This window comes from Erpetoichthys calabaricus, chromosome 5 (assembly GCF_900747795.2).
Source record: "Erpetoichthys calabaricus chromosome 5, fErpCal1.3, whole genome shotgun sequence".
NCBI classification, from domain to species: Eukaryota; Metazoa; Chordata; class Cladistia; order Polypteriformes; family Polypteridae; genus Erpetoichthys; species Erpetoichthys calabaricus.
The window spans coordinates 19212187-19233673 of record NC_041398.2 but is presented as its reverse complement, the minus strand read 5'-3'; the positions used below and the strand labels follow the sequence as shown (position 1 = coordinate 19233673).

The following is a 21487-nucleotide window of genomic DNA, read 5'->3' as shown; positions in this document are numbered from 1 at the left end:
GACTGCCCTGCAGATATCCCCCTCTCCTTCCAGTCTTTCTGAGCCCCCACTGATGGTCTTGCTGATCAGTTCTTGCGGCCGCTTAAATCTCACGAGTGCCCACATATTTCTGGATCACCTCAACTCATTCTGAGTTCTCGGTAAAGACTTGCCGTTAATGGAATTCAAGCAAGACTTATTCAGGGACGCCTCAATTTCATAAGCGTTCTTCTTGGAATATGCCCAGGAATTGAACTGTGGGATGAGGCAGATACAACAACCAGTGTGTAGCCCTTCTCATTGTAAGGTTTTATTTATTTTAAAACATTAACTACTGTAAACTCTTTGTATCATTGCAGATTTACAGAAGAATCTCATCTTCCAGTCTGCATGTGCTCAGACCTCTCTTCAGGGAGGACTGCAACACAAACAGGACAAGGATAAGATGAAAACATCAACAAGAGGATCTGAGAATTTGACACCAGCCAATCTGCTGTGCAGTTCTCTTCCTGCAAGGGAAGCCATCATTACTGACCAACAGAAAGAGCTTAACACAGATCAAGAGGCTTTGTGTGCTGCCGATGAGTGTGTGCAAACTTTTAACAACACACCTGAATGTGAAGGTCTCAGATCAATTCATTCAACACCAAAGCCATATTCCTGTTCAGAGTGTGGGAAAAGATTCTTCCATAAAAGCAGTCTACAGGCACACAGAAGAAAACATACCGGAGAAAAACCCCATTGCTGCTCTGAATGCGGCAGGCGATTTTCTGACATTTACAGTCTCCAAATCCATATGAGAATCCACACTGGAGAAAAGCCCTATGGGTGTGCTGAATGTGGCAAACGATTCAGTAAAAGTGGCACTCTCCTGAGACACTCAAGAATTCATACTGGAAAAAAGCCATATGGCTGTTCTGAATGTGGCAAACGATTTTGTGACAGTTACAGTCTCCAAATCCATACAAGAATCCACACTGGAGAAAAGTTGTATGGGTGTGCTGAATGTGGGAAAGGATTCATTAAAAGCAGCCACCTCCAGAGCCACACAAGAATCCATAATGGAGAAAGGCCATATTTCTGCTCTGAATGTGGCAAACAATTTACCACCAGTAGCCATCTTCAGAGGCACACCAGAGTTCATTCTGGAAAGAAGCCATATTGTTGTTGTGAATGTGGAAAACAATTTTCTTTCAGTTACAACCTCCAAAGGCACACAAGAATCCACACTGGAGAAAAGCCCTATGTCTGTGCTGAATGTGGGAAAAGATTCATTGACAGCAGTGCTCTTCAGAACCACAAAAGGATTCATACTGGAGAAAAGCCATTTTGCTGTTCTGAATGTGGAAAACAATTCACTGCAAAAAGCACTCTTCAGAGGCACATACAAATCCATTCTGGAGCAAAGCCTTATGGGTGTTCTGAATGTGGCAAGCGGTTTCTGGACAGTTTAGGTCTCCAAAGACACACAAGAATCCACACTGAAGAAAAAAACAACTGAAGTTGTGCCAGAGGTACTAGGATCAACAGGCCTTATTTAAAAAAGGGATTATAAACTGCAAGACACAACAAAATTCACTTATTCACTTGGAAATCTGTAAGAAATACAACATACCAGCATGAAAAATGACAATGGGACATCAATCCAGACCACATCATGGAACAATGCAGGTGATATGCTGAGCCCTTGCTGCAAACTTGATGGAGTCAGCAATGCAGTGTGAAGAGTGAAGTTCACTCCTGTCATGATAGCAAACACCACTAGAAAATCTGAAGACATGAATCCCAGGAAAAGTGACATGACTCTTGTAAATGTGACAATAGTGTTTTATTTATAACTTTATTTTTTACACACATAAGTAAAGCCTTCAGAATCCCATAAGAACCCTCACTAGATGGAATCCAAATTGCTGTTCTGAATTTGGGAAAAGATTCTATCCTAAGAATCCACACGGTTCTGCAGTTGTGAAGTGGCAGATGATTTTCTCATTATGACAGCCTTTACCATCAAATTCAGATTCATTCAGAAATTTAAGCTCAAGAAGAACCCTATTGCTGCTCTAAATTTCGTAAAAGGATTCTCGGTTTTAAATAATTTCCCTGGACACTTAAAAATCCACGGTCTTCTTGTTGTCCTCAATGTGGTAAACGATTTTCAGACAGCAGTAGACTTTGTAGTTGTTAAAGAATTCACTCTGCTAAGAAGCCTCATGGCTGTTGTGAATGTGTCAAGCGTTTCTCACACAGCAGTAGTCTTACAGTTGAAAACAGGGCCCAGTTTGTCAAAACACTACACACATTTAGCACAACCACACACCCAAGTACCAGAACACGTTGGACCTTCTGCAAAACGAAACACTTCAGGCAAAAGCATACACTTATTTATAAAAATGCTATTTTGTCATCATATTACAGATACGAGTCATAGTATCTCATTCTGCTTGAATGAGCTACACACTACTGTGCTCAACCTAAAACACTTTTAGCATTTCTACTTTCCTAATGATTAAAGTACACCGTGAAGTACAAAAATAAATTCACCAAACACTACATGAGACCAGTTTTGCAGACTAATGGAAAGATTTATTTACTTTCCATAAACGCAATACAATCAATACTGGACATCAGAACAACAACATTTATTTCTATAGCATGGTTTCATACAAACGATGGATCTCAAAAGTGCTTTACAGGATGAAAAAGAAGAAAAAAGACCTAAAAAAAATTAGAAAATAAAATTAGAGAACACTAATTAATTTAGAATAAGGTCCGATGGCCAGGAAGGACAGAAAAAACAGTTGGAACAGTTCTTAAGCTGAATTTGTATGTAAGTCAGAACAGATACATTATTTTAATAAATGCTATTGTTGACCGACTGTAACCAAGTGCTCTGCCAATGAGTGATGGAGTTTCACCTCTCTCTGACCTTTTTATTATTTATTTATTTATTTATCCATTTATTATTATTCTACTTTATTTTCCATGGTGATGGTTTTTCTCTTCTTTACTGTATCACCAGCACTTTCATCAGATTTGTGTTTCAGAGACATTGTTGAAGGGTGAAGACAAAAGGTTAAGATGAGCTCTTCTGCACAGCACTGTACACGCTATCACAGCAGGAAGGCATCAGTCGCCAACATGTCTGGTGTACTGATGAGAGACAACTTCCTACTATGTACGTAACAGTACAAGCAGGCCTGCTATTGAGAATGAATGGGGGCGGCGAGGGGCAGTTCACCACCCGCCCACCACACAGTCACCTCAACTTGCATACAGTATGCTGTGCGCAGCATCAGCCTACCGAGAGTGAACAGGGTGCAGCCAAAGGTGGATAGTGAATTGCCCACCACCACCCCCACTCAACAGGCAGCCACCCGCCGCCCCATTCACCCTCAATGATCTCCATTAAGCCACAACAGGGTCACCACCCACCGAGAATGAATGGGGCAGCCATTCAAGGGACACTACAAGGCTGTGTGGTGGGCAGGCAGTGAAACGCCCCCCTCCGCCCCATCAAGCCTCCATCCTGCACACGAGCAGTAGCTGAGGCCCCAGTGATTATGGACCCCGGGTCATCGCTTGCCGCACGAACAGCCACCTACAGAGAATGAATGGGGTGCAGCTCCCACCGCCCCACTCATCAACATGAGCCACCTAAGAAGGCACTACACTGCGCGACAAGTGAAACTGCCCCCCCATCCAGCGTCTCCAGGCTGAAGATGATGGAGCGGCAGTTACTGAGGAGCCTGCGTCACGTCCCCCAGACAGATGAAGGAGCAGCTGCAGCCCCATTCGTATGTCGTACGTGGGATGTCCGTAACTTGGGGACTACCTGTACGGAGTATCAGGATTAAACTAAAAAGAAGCCATGAGAAAGCCACTTAAAATTAATGATATTTTAGCAGTTTTTTAAAGTGCTCCACTGTATTAGCCCAGTGAATCAGTCAGCTATTCCAGATTTGAGGTACATAACAGCAGAAGGCCGCCTCACCACTTCACTCATTCGAAGATCTAAGGTTACGATTTGGAGTGTAAGGTGTAAGACATTTATAGATAGATAGATAGATAGATAGATACAGTGCATCCGGAAAGTATTCCCAGCACATCACTTTTTCCACATTTTGTTATGTTACAGCCTTATTCCAAAATGGATTAAATTCATTTTTTTCCTCAGAATTCTACACACAACACCCCATAATGACAACGTGAAAAAAGTTTACTTGAGGTTTTTGCAAATTTATTAAAAATACAAAAACTGAGAAATCCCATGTCCATAAGTATTCACAGCCTTTGCTCAATACTTTGTCGATGCACCTTTGGCAGCAATTCCAGCCTCAAGTCTTTATGAATATGATGCCACAAGCTTGGCACACCTATCCTTGGCCAGTTTCGCCCATTCCTCTTTGCAGCACCTCTCAAGCTCCATCAGGTTGGATGGGAAGCGTCGGTGCACAGCCATTTTAAGATCTCTCCAGAGATGTTCAATCGGATTCAAGTCTGGGCTCTGGTTGGGCCACTCAAGGACATTCACAGAGTTGTCCTGAAGCCACTCCTTTGATATCTTGGCTGTGTGCTTAGGGTCGTTGTCCTGCTGAAAGATGAACTGTCGCCCCAGTCTGAGGTCAAGAGCGCTCTGGAGCAGGTTTTCATCCAGGATGTCTCTGTACATTGCTGCAGTCATCTTTCCCTTTATCCTGACTAGTCTCCCAGTCCCTGCCACTGAAAAACATCCCCACAGCGTGATGCTGCTACCACCATGCTTCACTGTAGGGATGGTATTGGCCTGGTGATGAGCGGTGCCTGGTTTCCTCCAAACGTGACGCCTGGCATTCACACCAATGAGTTCAATCTTTGTCTCATCAGACCAGAGAATTTTCTTTCTCATGGTCTGAGAGTCCTTCAGGTGCCTTTTGGCAAACTCCAGGCGGGCTGCCATGTGCCTTTTACTAAGGAGTGGCTTCTGTCTGGCCACTCTACCATACTGGCCTGATTGGTGGATTGCTGCAAAGATGGTTGTCCTTCTGGAAAGTTCTCCTCTCTCCACAGAGGACCTCTGGAGCTCTGACAGAGTGACCATCAGGTTCTTGGTCACCTCCCTGACTAAAGCCCTTCTCCCCTGATTGCTCAGTTTAGATGGCCGGCCAGCTCTAGGAAGAGTCCTGGTGGTTTCGAACTTCTTCCACTTACGGATGATGGAGGCAACTATGCTCATTGGGACCTTCAAAGCAGCAGGTGTGTGCCTTTCCAAATCATGTCCAATCAACTGAATTTACCACAGGTGGACTCCAATGAAGCTGCAGAAACATCTCAAGGATGATCAGGGGAAACAGGAGGCACCGGAGCTCAATTTTGAGCTTCACGGCAAAGACTGTGAATACTTATGTACATGGCATTTCTCAGTTTTTTTATTTTTAATAAATTTGCAAAAACCTCAAGTAAACTTTTTTCACGATGTCATTATGGGGTGTCTGCGGTGGGTTGGCACCCTGCCCGGGATTGTTTCCTGCCTTGTGCCCTGTGTTGGCTGGGATTGGCTCCAGCAGACCCCCGTGACCCTGTTTTCGGATTCAGCGGGTTGGAAAATGGATGGATGGATTATGGGGTGTTGTGTGTAGAATTCTGAGGGAAAAAAATGAATTTAATCCATTTTGAAATAAGGCTGTAACATAACAAAATGTGGAAAAGTGATGCGCTGTGAATACTTTCTGGATGCACTGTAGATAGATAGATACTTTATTAATCCCAAGGGGAAATTCACAATATATCTATATATAAGATGGAGCAGATTATTTAAGGCTTTGTAAACCATAAGAGGTTTTTTGAAGTCAATTCTAAATGGCACTGGTAACCAGTGTAACGAAGCGCAGAATGGTGTGATGTGCTCAAATTTTCTTTTCCTAGTTAAGATTCTGGCAGCTCGTTGTAATCAATTTATATCTCTTTTTTTGGGTGGTCCTGAGAGGAGTGCGTTACAGTAATCTAGCCAACTGAAAACAAAAGCGTGAACTCATTTCTCAGCATCTTGCAACGTTATATGAGGTGCAACTTTTGCTATATTTCTTAAGTGAAAAAATGTCCTAGTAATCTGATTAATACATGATTTAAAATTTAGGTTGGAGTCAATAGTTACCCCTAAATTCTTTACCTTCGTCTTGACTGTTAATCCTAATGCACCAAGTTTATTTCTAATAACCTCATTATATCCATTATTGCCTATCACTAAATATTCTGTTTTCTCCTTATTTAGTTTGAGAAAATTACAACTCATCCATTCAGAAACACAAGTAAGACATTGTGTCAGTGAATCAAGAGAGTCGGGGTCATCAGGTGCTATTGATAAATATAGATGTGTGTCATAGCTATGGTAGCTCATGTTATGCCTTGAGATAATCTGACGTAACAGAAAGCATGGAAATCAAAAACATCAGCGGACCCAGGAGAGAACACCAGACAGAATATCAGGGGTCTTTAAGTATAATTACCACAACTAACAAAAAATTTTCTACCTGCCATGTAAGACTCAAACCAATTTAAGACCCTGCCAGAGAGGCCCACCCAATTAATTAAGGTGATTTCTAAGAATATTATAATCAATGGTATCAAAAAACAAAACATATCTCACTGTACATTCCATGGTAAGCTCAGCAAACACATTTGGAGAGACAAAAGCAGAAATGACTACACAGAGTACAGTAAAAAAATAAATAAACTAGAAATCATCACTTTGTTAGCTGGATCTGGCCACAGGACTTTGTTGACGTCACAGGTTATATTCTCATTGTCAAGACAATGTGGGAAGAACCTCCTTAGATGTCGAATCCATCTTTTTGCTGATGCTGCATCAGCTTGATCCCAGGCCTCCTCAATATCTTGAAGGAGGGTCATCTGGACATTGGGCTGGTGAACGTAAACCTCCTACCACCGTGCTGAGAGAAACTTTTCAATGGGGTTTAGGAAGGGGGAATATGGTGATAGGTATTGGACTGTAATTGGTGGATGATGATGAAGAAACCAGTTTTGGACCAGAGAAGATGAGTGGAAAGATACACGATATGGACAAAAGGATTGGGATCCACATCTTCATTACTAAGGTGTTTCAATCAGACCCATTACCGCAGGTGTGTAAACTCAAGCACTGTCTCCATTTACAAACATTTGTGAAACCTAATGGGTCGTTCTGGAGAGCTCAGTGACTTCAAGCGTGGCACTCTGATAGGATGCCATCTTTGTAAAACTTCATCCCTGCTGGATATTCCCAGTCAACTGTAACTGGTATTATTGCAAAGTGGAAGCGTTTAGGAACAGCAGCAAGGTTGTCTCTGGGTATGGCAGTAGCTCCTCTTATTTGGGTGTCTGTTGTTTTGGGGGTATAACCTTGTCTGATGAAATCTTGTCTAAGCTCCTGCAGTTGTTTATTCCGGTCTGTCGGGTTGGAGCAAATATGATTGTATCGTATTGCTTGGCTGAATATGATTGGGGTGGAAGCTGTCACTTCTCAGGTAGGTCTGTCTGTCTGTCGGTTTGTGAAAAACAGAAGTTGCAAGGGTGTCAACTTTCAGTTGAACGGTGGCGTCAAGGAAGCTGACTTCTGTTTATGAGTAATTCAGCTTCAGCATTGTGTGTTGGGGTGGAAAGAATTATATGCGTTATGAAAATGGAGGAGGTCCTTCTCACTGGCATTCCCAGAATATGAAGATGTCATCTATGGAACGGAGATACAACATTGGAATTATGGATGGAATTCCTACTGGCCTCAGCTTCTCAGTTAGTGCCGTTTGTACTTTAGGAGTCAGTTAAACACACAAACTCCAAATCGCCACCAGGGGGCGCTACATTGTTTTAAAAGTTCAGCCTATTTAAATACCAGCAAACTCCCGATTCTCGAAAGAGTCGCAAATCCAAGAATGGCAATCACTTTCTGTTCCCTCCAATCTTTGAAGGGAAGAAAAATCATGGAGGGTGGCTACATCCTGGGAAAGTTTTCATTTAATTAAATAAACATATTTGTATTAAAGCTGTTTCTTTTTGGAGCCGTGACTCCTTTGGTTCTGGTGTTTCAGAAGTGCATTGTAGGCGCCTTCGTTCATTGTTTTTATCCATGGGGTCTCATTTTTGTTTTTGGGGCGCTGAGGCGCAGTGCACGTGTGCTTTCAGTGCTTCTTCCTTGCATACAGTACTGTGCAAAAGTTTTAGGCAGGTGTGAAAAAATGCTGTAAACAAAGAATGCTTTCAGAAATATAAATAATGATTGTTTATTGCTATCAATTTACAAAATGCAAAGTGAGCGAACAAAACAGAAATCTAAATCAAATCAATATTTGGTGTTCCTACCTTTTGCCTTCAAACCAGCATCAATTCTTCTAGGTCCACTTGCACAAAGTCAGGGATTTTGTAGGATTCTAGTCAGGTGTCTGATCAACCAATTCTACCAAACAGGTGCTAATGATCATCAATGTCACACGTAGGTTGAAACACAGTCATTAACTGAAACAGAAACAGCTTAAAACTGGGTGAGGAACAGCCAAACTCTGCTACCAAGGTGAGGTTGTGAAGACAGTTTCACGTCATGGCAAGATTGAGCACAGCAACAAGACACAAGGTAGTTCTACTGCATCAGCAAGGTCTCTCCCAGGCAAAGATTTCAAAGCAGACTGGGGTTTCAAGATGTGCTGTTCAAGCTCTTTTGAAGAAGCACAAAGAAACGGGCAACGTTGAGGATCGTAGACGCAGTGGTCGGCCAAGGAAACTCAGTGCAGCAGATGAAAGACACATCAAGCTTATTACCCTTCAAAATCGGAAGATGTCCAGCAGTGCCATTAGCTCAGAACTGGCAGAAACCAGTGGGACCCAGGTACACCTATCTACTGTCCAGAGAAGTCAGGCCAGAAGTGGTCTTCATGGAAGAGTTGCAGCCAAAAAGCCATACCTCCGACGTGGAAACAAGGCCAAGCGACTCAAGTATGCATGAAAACACAGGAACTGGAGTGCAGAAAAATGGCAGCAGGTGCTCTGGACTGATGAGTCCAAATTAGAAATATTTGGCTGTAGCAGAAGGCAGTTTGTTCGTCGAAGGGCTGGAGAGCGGTACAATAATGAGTGTCTGCAGGCAACAGTGAAGCATGGTGGAGGTTCCTTAAACGTTTGAGGCTGCATTTCTGCAAATGGAGTTGGAGATTTGGTCAGGATTAATGGTGTTCTCAATGCTGAGAAATACAGGCAGATACTTGTCCATCATGCAATACCATCAGGGAGGCGTATGATTGGCCCCAAATTTATTCTGCAGCAGGACAACGACCCCAAACATACAGCCAAAGTCATTAAGAACTATCTTCAGCGTAAAGAAGAACAAGAAGTCCTGGAAGTGATGGTATGCCCCCCACAAAGCCCTGATCTCAACATCATCGAGTGTGTCTGGGATTACATGAAGAGAGAGAAGGATGTGAGGAAGCCTACATCCACAGAAGATCTGGGGTTAGTTCTCCAAGATGTTTGGAACAACCTACCAGCCGAGTTCCTTCAAAAACTGTGTGTAAGTGTACCTAGAAGAATTGATGCTGTTTTGAGGGCAAAGGGTGGTCACACCAAATATTGATTTGATTTAGATTTCTCTTTTGTTCATTCACTGCATTTTGTTGATTGATGAAAATAAATGATTAACACTTCCATTTTTGAAAGCATTCTTTGTTTACAGCATTTTTTCACACCTGCCTAAAACGTTTGCACAGTACTGTATATACAAACATTACTAAACGAAGGTTGTATATGCGGTGGTGTGCGCGTTCGTGTTCAGGAGGCGGTTGTATTGTGACCTGAAGTTTAGTTTACAGGTTGTGTTGTGTTGTTTGGGCGCCACCTACTGACTCTGGGAAGCCGCTGGGTTTGACTCTGGGGCGCTGAGGCGCAGTTCGCGTGCACTTTCGGTGCTTCTGGCATCCACGCATATATACAACCTTCGTTTAGTAATATAGATTCACAGCAAACTTATATAGGGAGAAAGAGAGAGGCTGAGGGACTTTGTGCTGATAGCGCGTTGCTGCACGCACAGGATGATGAGCCACCTGGATTGGGACCCGAGTGCAGCAGGTGACACCTCAGCACCAAACTGAAATAGCGTGAGGTTTTTTTTTTTTTTTTTTCGGTGGCTGGAGTGCTGATCCTGAAATCAACCCCCGGGTTTTCCTTGTAAATCGAAGGGCTGGATGCAGATTAACGTCATACCCAGGACCAGTGGCTTAGCTAGGGACGGATGTAGGGAGCGGTCCGCCCTGGGTGGCACATTATTGGGGGCGGCATTATAGGCCAAAAGGCTCAGTATGATTTGTGTGTAAGCAGCAGTGTTCAGAAAAAGTCAAATTCTCTGATTTTTATCCACAAATGCTTCAAAAACAATTTTCAGACTGTCCTTCTGTGACAGCATCAGACACAGCGGTTGAAATTTATGAGGCAATAACAAAAATAAACATCGCACCGATAAGAACTTCTAGGAAGATAAACAATTAATTTACAATTTATAATTTTGTTTCGTTATCAATCCGAATGCCTTCTTGCTCTGCGCAGAAAACATCCCCACCTATCATTGGTGCACAATGGAGCTGCTAGAATCTTAACTAGGAAAAGAAAATCTGAGCACATCACCCCAGTTCTGATGTCACTACACTGGTTACCGGTGTCATTTAGAATTGACTAAATTAAAATCCTGCTTATGGTTTATAAAGCTTTAAATAATCTGCTCCATCTTATATGTCGGAATGTCTGACACCTTATATTCCAAATCATAACCTTAGATCTTCAAATGAGGGTCCACTTAGAATTCCAAGAGCAAAACTTACAAGAAGTGGTGAGGCGGCCTTCTGCTGTTAGGCACCTAAAATCTGGAATAGCTGACTGAAAGAAATTCATCAGGCTAATACAGTGGAGCACTTTAACAAACTCATTACTGTAACATGGCTTTGTCAGAGCTTCATGTTAGTTTAATCCTGACACTCTGTATATTCAATTAATTATCATTATCATTCATGGTGGCTCCAGAATCTGTACTAACCCCTACTTTCTCTTCTGTTCTTTTTCCGGTTTTCTGTGATGCTGATCTGCACCCCCACCACCTCCTAATCAAAGCACCGTGATGTCCCTACATTGATGGACTAAAGGCCAGAAGTCCACATGACCGTCATCATCAAATTCTTCCATGTGAATCCTGAATACCATGAGGACTGATTGGGGTCATTGATGTCAGGTAGAATGCCTAGAGGGGGCTGGGTGGTCTCGGCACCCCCGCAGATTTTTTTTTTTCTCCAGCCATCTGGAGTTTTTTGTCCATTGGACTTTACTTTAATTCTATGTTAACTAGTATTGCCTAATTGTATTTTAAAATTTTGTCTTTTATGTCTTTCTTCATCATGTAAAGCACTTTGAGCTCCATAATTTGTATGAAAATAAATGTTGTTATTGTTGTTGTTATTCACACATGAGTGCACTTTATTGTGCTGGTGATGTTTGCAAGGAGAGCTTTCAGGAGCCCCTTCATATTTTTTTTTTTTGTTTTGTTTTTTTCTGTCCTCCCTGGCCATCAGACCTTACTTTTATTCTATGCTAATTAGTATTGCCTAATTTTATTCTTCTACTTTGTCTTTTTTTCCCCTCTTTCTTCATTGTGTAAAGCACTTGGAGCTTCATCACTTGTATGAAAACGTGCGATTGAAATAAATATTGTTGATGTTGTTGAAATGGCTGAACAAGTCATGTGAGCGTTCAGTAATCGTCTTGAAGAGAGTGTATCACTAATGACGGCCACCACCTTGAAGACATCATTTTTGACACACAGTGAAAAAGACTCTTTCTTGTATCATAATGAAATGTATTTTATCTTGTAGCATTTTTGTAGAATTAACGTTTGAAATGCGGCACTTCTTTTTGGGTCACCCTGTACAAAGTAGGGGAACGTGTTTGTGTGTGTTTATGTGACATTTTATTTATGGCAGGTGTGGCGAGGCTGCCTATATGAATGGGTATCCCACTGGCTTAACTGAAATAATGTGTAAATGTTGGGTTTGTGAGCTGGTGGTCAGGGACACAAATACAGAATTCAATGGATGTTCTTCTGAGCAGGCTTTCTTTATTACAGTCGTGCTGAAACTATCACACCTACCAAAACCCAGTTCCTGTCCTTCCTGTTTCTTTCACCACACAATTAATGTCTTCATGAAAGTAAAACTAAAACTAACTATAAACTTCGAACACTGAGTGCTCGGAACACTTAAGAAACATTGAACATGTTGTACATGTTTAATTTTTCCATCCATCCATCCATCCAAGGTCGCGCCCGTCCCAGCATGAGGCAGGAACAATACGAGGACGAGGTGCCAGCTCATCGCAATACTGTTGTGTTTTACAAGTGAGTTCGACTCTGCTGTGAGAACTTGATAACTTTTATTTTCCAAAAACAGCATCTTAAAGCCAAAAGCACTTCCTCCGATTCCCTTCCACCATTCCTCCTCCCGTAGCCTACATTACCACCTAACATTTAACAGCCCACACATACACTAGGCTCAATTACAAAATCCACAAACTCGAATGCCTTTGGAAAGAAACCCACCAGGAAAACATACAAACTTCAGACAGGGAACCCCCGGGACGTGACCCCTTTCTTGCGAGGAAGCAGCACTTCCGCCGCGCACCCAACATGTTTAATTATTAACCCCCCAACCCCTGGACTTTCTTCTATCCATCAACTGTGCAATAGGGTCCAACCTCCACTACTCACTGCACATGATCATTATTATTGTGCAATATTTAAATTATGTGCAATAACCCAATAGTGCAATAGTTATTTATTCTTTCCAGTATTTAAATAATGTGCAATATCTCAATTTAGTTATTATTCTTTCCATTTGTATATAGCGTCGCAGAACTTTTTTTGCAACTTTTTGCACCATTTGTTTATTTGCTTGTTGTGTTCTACATATATGTCTGCACTGAAGGAGCTGCTTTTAATCTCATTGTACATGTGTATAATGACAATAAAAGGCATTCTATTCTATTCTAAATGAAGCGTGTAAAATGTAATATACACGTTTTAATGCATTTCATCATGGAAATGAAATCGAGTATAAATCTTAGGATTTTAAATGTTTAGAGAGCTGTAATACCAGGAAGTTGAGTGTATTTTGTGTGCCGGTGTTTGCCTGCGGCTCCACTCACTGCAAGAGGAAGTCCGTTTAAGAAGCTCGGAACAAAAGAGTCGGGAGCATTTAGAACACGGAACATTTAACGTGCCACTCTAGTTAAGATGGTGATGGAGAAACACTAGTAAATTAAACATCGATATTAAGATGAAGTTTACGACATTCTACTTTAATGATAAAATAAACGACGAGATTAAAGTCGATATTTCGAATATAATCTCTACATACAGACCCTTTTCTTCACTTGTCCACATATATATAATTTTTTTTCTCTTTCGCTCTAATACACTTCCGTTCTTTCCCTCTTCGACAAGAAGTTCCCATCTGATCCAATAAGAAGCGACGAGTTCACTTATCCAAGGATGCGCATGCGCCAGAATGAGTGGCATCTGCCCTAACACAAAATAGCGGAAATTACATACTGTCGCGCATGCGTGGTCCAAATCGAATAGTGCCGGCCCGAAGGAGACCGGAGAGAAAAAATAAAGAGCGGTGTGGAAGAGGAGTATCGGTAAGTAACGGCAGAGTCGACTTGCGGAGGGAAGAGTAGAGCTGAAATCTCGGCGAGACGGAAAGACAAGGACGGCGGGGCAGCAGGATTCTCGAGCGAGTGTGCTAAGGTAACAGAGTGGGCGGCGACCTCGGTGCTGTGTTGACGGTTAAAAAAAATAAAAAAATAAAATAAACGTGCGATACAGCGGTGTGGACGCGAGCGCAGCGATACACTTGAGCACATCGGGCTGAGGTTTGTGGGTGGACATTTGTAAACTAACATCGCAGTACAGGGAATTGCGAATATGTTTTATTATTGATGGACGGCAACGCCGTTATGCTGTAGCAAACTACGAATGCAGCCACGCTAATTTTCCAGCATTCCTTCAATCATCTTCTCGAAATGCCGTGAACTTTTGTCGTCTTGAATGATCGCAGTTTGTGAAGCTTTCCTCCAAAATCAACTGGCACTGTTAGAGAGTTTAAACCTTGCAGTTTCCTAACACACACCCCCCATGTCGTAAGGTGTAACAAGTCCCTCATCCTCGGCCCTGACTACACGTGCTGCGCCCCACAAGGCTGCTTTAATGAACAATGACGTTAATCCTCTCTAAGCCCCCGTGCTTTCTGGATGATTAACAAAAAAAATAATAATATATATGTATTAAAAACTTGTACCAAGCAGTCAAATGTGTGGTAAAGATGAGGCCGACTACTTATGTACTGGACCCCATCCCCACCACACTACTTAAATCCTGCCTTCATGCCATAATCCCGACTGTTACAACAATAATAAACTCATCCCTTGACACTGGCTCTGTGCCTCTCACTTTTAAAATTGCTTCTGTAACCCCAATGTTAAAAAAATATGGCCTTGATGCTGACAATCTTAACAATTTCCGGCCTATTTCCCACTTACCTTTCCTGTCAAAAGTTCTTGAGCGTGTTGTAGCTTCCCAACTCACCAATTACCTAACCTCTAATAATTTGATGGAACCCTTTCAGTCTGGTTTCAGGGCGCGGCACAGGCTGTGAAACTGCTCTGCTACGGGTAACCAATGATTTGCTTATGGCAGCAGACTCTGGACAAACCAGCATATTCATTCTGTTAGACCTCAGTGCAGCATTTGACACTGTTAGACATGACATCCTACTGTCCAGAATGGAGAACATGCTGGGTATCTCTGGCACTGCCATCCAGTGGTTCAAGTCCTATCTGACTGATAGGCAAGAGTTTGTTAGTCTTGGCAACAGCAGATCCAGCTCAGCGCCAGTCACACAAGGAGTCCCTCAGGGCTCTGTCCTCAGTCCTCTGCTTTTCTGTATTTACATGCTTCCCCTTGGCCATATTATCCGTAGTTATGGATTGGGTTATCATTTTTATGCAGATGGTACTCAGCTCTACTTCAATGTTAAAAGTGGAACTTCATCAGAGCTTTCTCAGCTCACAACCTGCCTTAGTGAAATTAAAACCTGGATGGAGCAGAACTCTTTAAAATTAAATTGCAATAAAACTGAACTCCTGCAAATCGGGACTAAAATGAGCTCCTTCCCAGTCCATCTTGGCAGTGATCTCATCAGACCTGCCTCTACTGTAAAAAATCTTGGTGTCATTTTTGATTCCTCCCTCACTTATTCCGCCCACATAAATCACATTAAGAAACTTTCTTACTTTCACCTCTGTAACATATCCCGTGTTCGCTCCTTCCTCTCCTTCTCTAATGCTGAGAAACTTGTCCATGCTTTTATCACATCCCACATCGATTATTGTAATTCCCTACTGGCAAGTGCCCCTTCTAATCTTATATCACAGCTCCAGCTTATTCAAAACTCAGCTGCAAGAGTCCTTACTCGAACCAGCAGCAGCGAGCACATCACACCCATCCTGCTCCGTCTTCACTGGCTCCCTGTGTCCTACAGAATCGAATATAAAATCCTACTAATAACCTACAAAGCTTTAAATAACCTCGCACCAAACTACATCAGTGACCTTCTCCATCACTATGTGCCTGCCCGCCCACTAAGGTCCTCTGATTCTGGTAATCTTGTTGTGCCCCTCACTAACCTACACTCCATGGGTGACAGGGCCTTCAGCTGTATAGCGCCCAGACTCTGGAATGACCTACCAAAATTAATCAGGTCAGCTGACTCCATGAATTCTTTTAAAAAACAACTCAACACTCATCTGTTCAGGAAGGCTTTTAGCTCCACTTGACTTTATTACCTTTCTCTCAGTTTACTTCTCTGTCAAGATGTTCATGTAACCTGTATGTGTGTGTGCTAGACCAGCAATTATGGTGTCTGATTTTTTTTTCAGAATTTACTGTCTTAATCTTCTTTATTTATTTATCTGGTTTGTACAATGCTATATACTGTATATTCTGCCGTTCTTTATTTATTCTGTAAGTGCCTTGAGCATGGGAAAGGCGCTATATAAATAAAATGTATTATTATTATTATTATTATTAAAGCGAGTGAAGTCAACTCCTCTCACAAGAGTTTAAGGAATGATTCTCTCCTTGAATAAAACCCCAAACCAATAATCTGCAAAGCCAGGAAATCACGCAGAGTCCCAAAGCTTTGCTTTCAGTTTAGAATTTTAGTAAAGATAATAAACAGCCGTACTCTGTCAGTGGAGAAAACCGCTGCTCCTTGGCTGGGAGACATTTTTATACACAGTGACAGTCCTGCTGATGCTAATGGACAACACCTAACGGCATTTTGCCACCTTTTGTCTGGGAATTTCTGTCAAGCCCACTTTCCACCTGGTTATGTCCCTCATTCATTATACTAATAGCCAACACCTGTCTGCCATTGTGATGTATTTGTCTGGTGTGCACCAAGGTTATTATAGTTAACGAAAACTAAAATCAAAACTGAAACTATTATTAAAAAAACATTTTCGTAAACTGAAATAAAATAATTAACAAATCCGAAATGAAAAACTAAAACTAAATGAAACTATTAAAGTAGCTGGAAAGACTAACTGAAATAAAATAATAAGTTACTAAAATATTTTTAGTTTTCGTTTTTGAATGAATATTCTTGCCATTAGTCTTTAACCCTTGTAAGTTTTAACTCTAAAACAGAAAGTCATCCACCACGAGCCGCCTGTATATATTCATCAAGTGAACGGCGGCTGGTGACTGAGGGCGGCTGTTCACATAGCATTTGTGGTGACAGAGCAAGCTGAGTGCGGGTGCGTAAAGCGTGAGAAATAGAAAATGATTTGCGTGCCGCCTTTCTTTGTGCTTGTTGTATATCAAGATGTAATTCAAACAGCTGAAGTCAGAATGTGCTGGTCAACAAAACGTTTACCATATGGACAGAAAAATCACGAGTGAGTAACGTTTCAGTTTATTTCTCAGGTGTCTGCTTTTTGTTGACAGCAATTCACCTGTCACTTCGCACAGGAGAAATTGTTTTTACTTTCTCATAAACGAAGTATAGAGAAAGTTTAGTAATCATAAAAAAATTCAACCTCGATATTTTGATGAATCTTGATGTTATAGACTAACCAATGTCCAACAATACTGTTTTTTGGAATTGTGTGTATATGCGCGCGCGTGTATGTGTGTGTTGGGGTGTGTGTGTGTGTGTAAACACGATTAACTCAAAAACGCAACTAGATAGATGGATGAAATATGGAATGTGGTTGTTACACCACAATTATAGATTATGTATTAACTTTTGGGCCAAATCCATCACCCGGAAGTGGTACTTTACCTGAACACATACTCGATTTTTTTTTATTTATACAGCCGCAGAGTCCGATTTATTCAACTTTACTTTTATAATAATTGTTCAATATATTATTAATTTGATTTTGTTGCTGGTTTCTTAATGTACATAATATAATAATATAATCATTGTCTTGCGGTTTACTCCTCAAATACAGTATCCATCACCATATCTGAGTATAGAAGAAAGTCGAGGGGAGAGCACTCCCGGTTTTTGAAAATAAAACTGCACTGATCGAGGTCATCATATAAGATCAGCATATTGTTGCTGACCAATCACTTTTGCTTTAAAAACATCATTTAACAACAAAGCGATACAAAGGTATAGAGAGTCTGACAAGTGATGAAAAACTAAACATACTAATGGGTTTTTGTATTTATTCCATATTTATTAATTTATCTTTTTTAGTTCATATGCACAACTCAAAATACCTGATATTGTAATCCATTAGCAGAATTATATTTTAAAATATTTGTCTCCCTTTTTTCAATGTTTTTCTATCTCTCTCAAAATAGTTGAAATATCATATTCTTTCTGTTCTTATCAGCCTTATCATACATACAGTATTGCATACCAGGGATTTTTCCTGCCTTGCATCCAAACCTGCTGTTGTAGGCTCCAGATTTCCTGCAGTCCTACTCTGGATAAACAGGTTTAGATAATATATATGTTGTTCTTAATCACAGGTGCTGTCTCTGTTGTTTTATGCCTGTCCATACTCCTATTACCTGCTCTTGCTCTGCTCATTATGGGTTTATTGTCCTTTATGATGGTTTGTTCAAGACTCATCACCTCTAACCTTGACACTACATGCTTGTTGTTCTTTGTTTCCCACAATACAGCAAGGTGGGGTCTGCACACTCATTCAAGTCCAAGAGCCCTGTTCTTTCTAAGCCCCTGTGATTTTCATGAGAAAATATTTTAAAAATTATAAAATTATGAAATTGTTCATATTCAGTGTCTAGTTTTGATTATGCTTGTTTTTATCAGACAAAAACAAAACCAGATAGTAAACCAGGCAGTGTAGTAAGCTTCCACTAACATTAAACTCGTATCCAAATCTGTTAAGTGTGCAGTTCTGTCTGACTGTGACACAAAACTAACTCTGTTGGCACTCCATGCCATAATTACTAAAACTAAAACTGAAACTAATATATATAAAATTAAAATAGAAATGTCTTTGGGAAATAAAAACTAAACTAAAACTAAAAATACATGATGAAGGAAAACTAAAACTACACTGAATTTCCAAGTAAGGTCAGAAAAAATATAGAAATAAAAACTAGTATAAAAAGGCAAAACTATAATAACCTTGGTGTGCACTTCAGCCAGCCCTCTTGTTGCTGACCCTCCACCCCCTCTTTGGCATCGCCTTTCATTGGGTCCTTTTCCATTGATGGAGTGGCTACATGTAAGATTTGGTGCATTGCAGTGTTTAAACCATCTAAGGCTCCATGCAGATCAGTGCTTAAGCAATATTGGTGGTGAGATTACAATCTACTTTAAAAATAAGAACATCTTATAAGGTGCAGAGTTGCATAGTGAAGTGAGTGCTTCATCGTATCAGTGCGTAGCGTATTCTACTTATCCATGTGTTTGTATACAGTAAATATTCATGTCGATAACGTGGAGGTGTCCAGTTTTATTTGTGTGGGCTCAGTCCAGTTTTATATCACATAGTTGTAAATGAGCAGAATGTTTAATAATGTTTGCCAATGTGTTTGTGATGCCAGGTCTCCTACTTTCACTCCTGGCACAAAGCTCCATTTTAAATGTTCTAAGAGTTTATGAGGCCAAGTCGTGTTTAGCATCTAATGAATGAAACCAACGTTATTAATACACAGAAATGTCAGCCTGTGATAGCTCAGTGATAACAAAGTTAGTTCTAAAAGTGATAGTTGGTTATGTTAAATAATAAAGAAGCAAACGGCTCCAAATGTTTACCTGACTCCTTTAATTACAAAGGAGAAGTTGGTGTGTTAAACTCTTCTTGGTGCATGTTGTTAGAATTATGGCTGTAACATTTTTTTCCTGAGATTAGAGGCCTTGAAGAAATGGAATAAAATGGGATTGCAGCTCTCAAACAAGAATAAACGTCAAACACCGAGTGTGTCCAGCACTCACTTAGCTGCTGGCCGGTAATGGTGGGGTCCTCGACGTTTATGACGTCTCTTTTGTGATCACGACATCATGACCGGCGGTCTGTGGCCCTGATTCATAAAGTCGGCCCCCCTGACATGTAATGTGACAGAGGGACACGTCTGACCGTTCAGCTCGGGGCTTCTTTGAATTTAAACAATGGACACCAAGGACCTTCTCTGAGAAGATTTGTTGAGAATTAGAGCTTGAGCGTCAGTTTCATAGTTTTAGCAGTAAATTTCACTTGTCATTTGGCAGCATAAGAGTTTTATGACACACAGACAGTACGTCTTCAGTATTCTGCGTTTTACAATAACGAGAGTAAACTGCACAGTGTTCAGTGAATCTTGTTTAAAATTCTGTACTCTTACACTGTCTAAATTAATGAATCTGTAAAACATAAAATATCTCAACAGGAGTGTGGAGCATTTAATCATAGAAGTCCCTCTGAATTGCACCATCTCCAGCTTTCTCGAAGGGCTCCAGCTTTTGTTCAGCTAATGTACTTGAAGCCTCCTCTAGTATTCTGTCCAAAACTGAAATATTCAACATGGCAGTCTGTGTGTGTGTGTGTGTGTGTGTGAGTGAGTGAGCAGAGACACAGACACCGAGCTCTGTGGGGGTCTTCACTACAGTCCTGTTGACCTGCTGTGCCGAGGCCACACAGCTTCACTCCTTTTCATTAACGGAATATTAACATGCGCACCACCATAAAAGAAATAATACGCAATGTCACATCTGTTCAGAAACGAGTGGGTGGCTGCGATAAAACCGGACAATGAGGGAGGTGCCGCCATCCTGCTTTGGCTGTAAATATCAGTGAAATAACAGAGAGGACCCTGAGGGGGTCATTACTAGAAGAAAAGGGGGCACATCTGTTTAAACTTCACGCCCAAAGTGGGCTCTCTTCAGCGCTTGTAAAGCTGGTTTAAAGTTAGTAATACGAGTAAAAATGAGCGCATATAGTTGTACAAGTGCAATGAGAATAAGCTGCAATGACTTAGTTATTTATTTATTAAAGTAAATGTTTGGTGTTGTATGTGGCCTATCTGTAGATAGAGAGATATTGATAGCTATCTTATACATACAGCAGACTAACAATCTTGCGGTCTTGTATGTTTATCATCCAGTTCAGGGTCAGCAACCCGCGGCTCTTCAGCCTCCTTGTAATGGCTCCTTTTGGCCTTGACAAAAAAAAAAAAAAACATGAAAATGAATAACGGCAATTTCTTAATTTAATTTGTATATAATATATATAATGTTTATTTACTACTACTACTGTTATACACTTTAACATCTAATTTTTATTTTTATTTATAATTTGTCAACTAAAATATGCGTCACATCTACGTCTATAGCCCTCGCCTTTACCTGCAGGTGGCTTCTGGAGTGTGCGACCCCTGCACTAACCATGAATAAATCCCAAAAATGAAAAATCCCAGAAGAGAACAGAGAGTTTAATTCTGCGTGGACAGAAGCATTTGCCTTCACCGCCAACGACGCTGGCTTACCGGTGTGCTTAATATGTGGCGATAAATTATCGAACAACAAAAAATGTAACGTTGAAAGACATTTTCGAAACAAGCACTCAGCATTCACTGAAAAATACCCAAGTGAAGATGAGCGAAAGAGAGCAATTTCGGAACTGCAACGGAAAGCTGAACAGAGCAAACATACTTTCAAAAAGTGGATCACTTCTCCACAATCAACTACAGCTGCTAGTTTTGTGGCAGCTCAAGAGATCGTAAGGAGGGGTAAGCCGTTCACAGAAGGAGAATACATGAAAGAATCGTTCATAAAAATATCAGAGCATCTATTCTCTGACTTTAAATGTTTTGGTGTTTGAGCGCATGATGACAGTGTTTGCCAGAGATGTACAGAAAGGTACACTCTCTCACTTCCCCTCCCTGAGAGTTCAAAGCAGTGAACATTCACATAAATTGTGATTATTTACA

The 21487-nt window shown here is 41.0% G+C and overlaps 1 protein-coding gene across 1 annotated transcript in view; it reads left to right on the top strand.

The window, feature by feature from the left end:
* The first annotated feature begins 355 nt into the window (after nt 1-355).
* The window catches only part of LOC114642490 (zinc finger protein 665-like), a 42403-nt gene continuing 21271 nt past the window's right edge, over nt 356-21487 (top strand). Inside the window, exon 1 of the mRNA XM_051927762.1 lies at nt 356-1471. Coding sequence (XP_051783722.1) covers nt 425-1471 — 1047 coding nt within the window. The 5' untranslated portion in view covers nt 356-424. The remainder of the gene's footprint in view (nt 1472-21487) is intronic.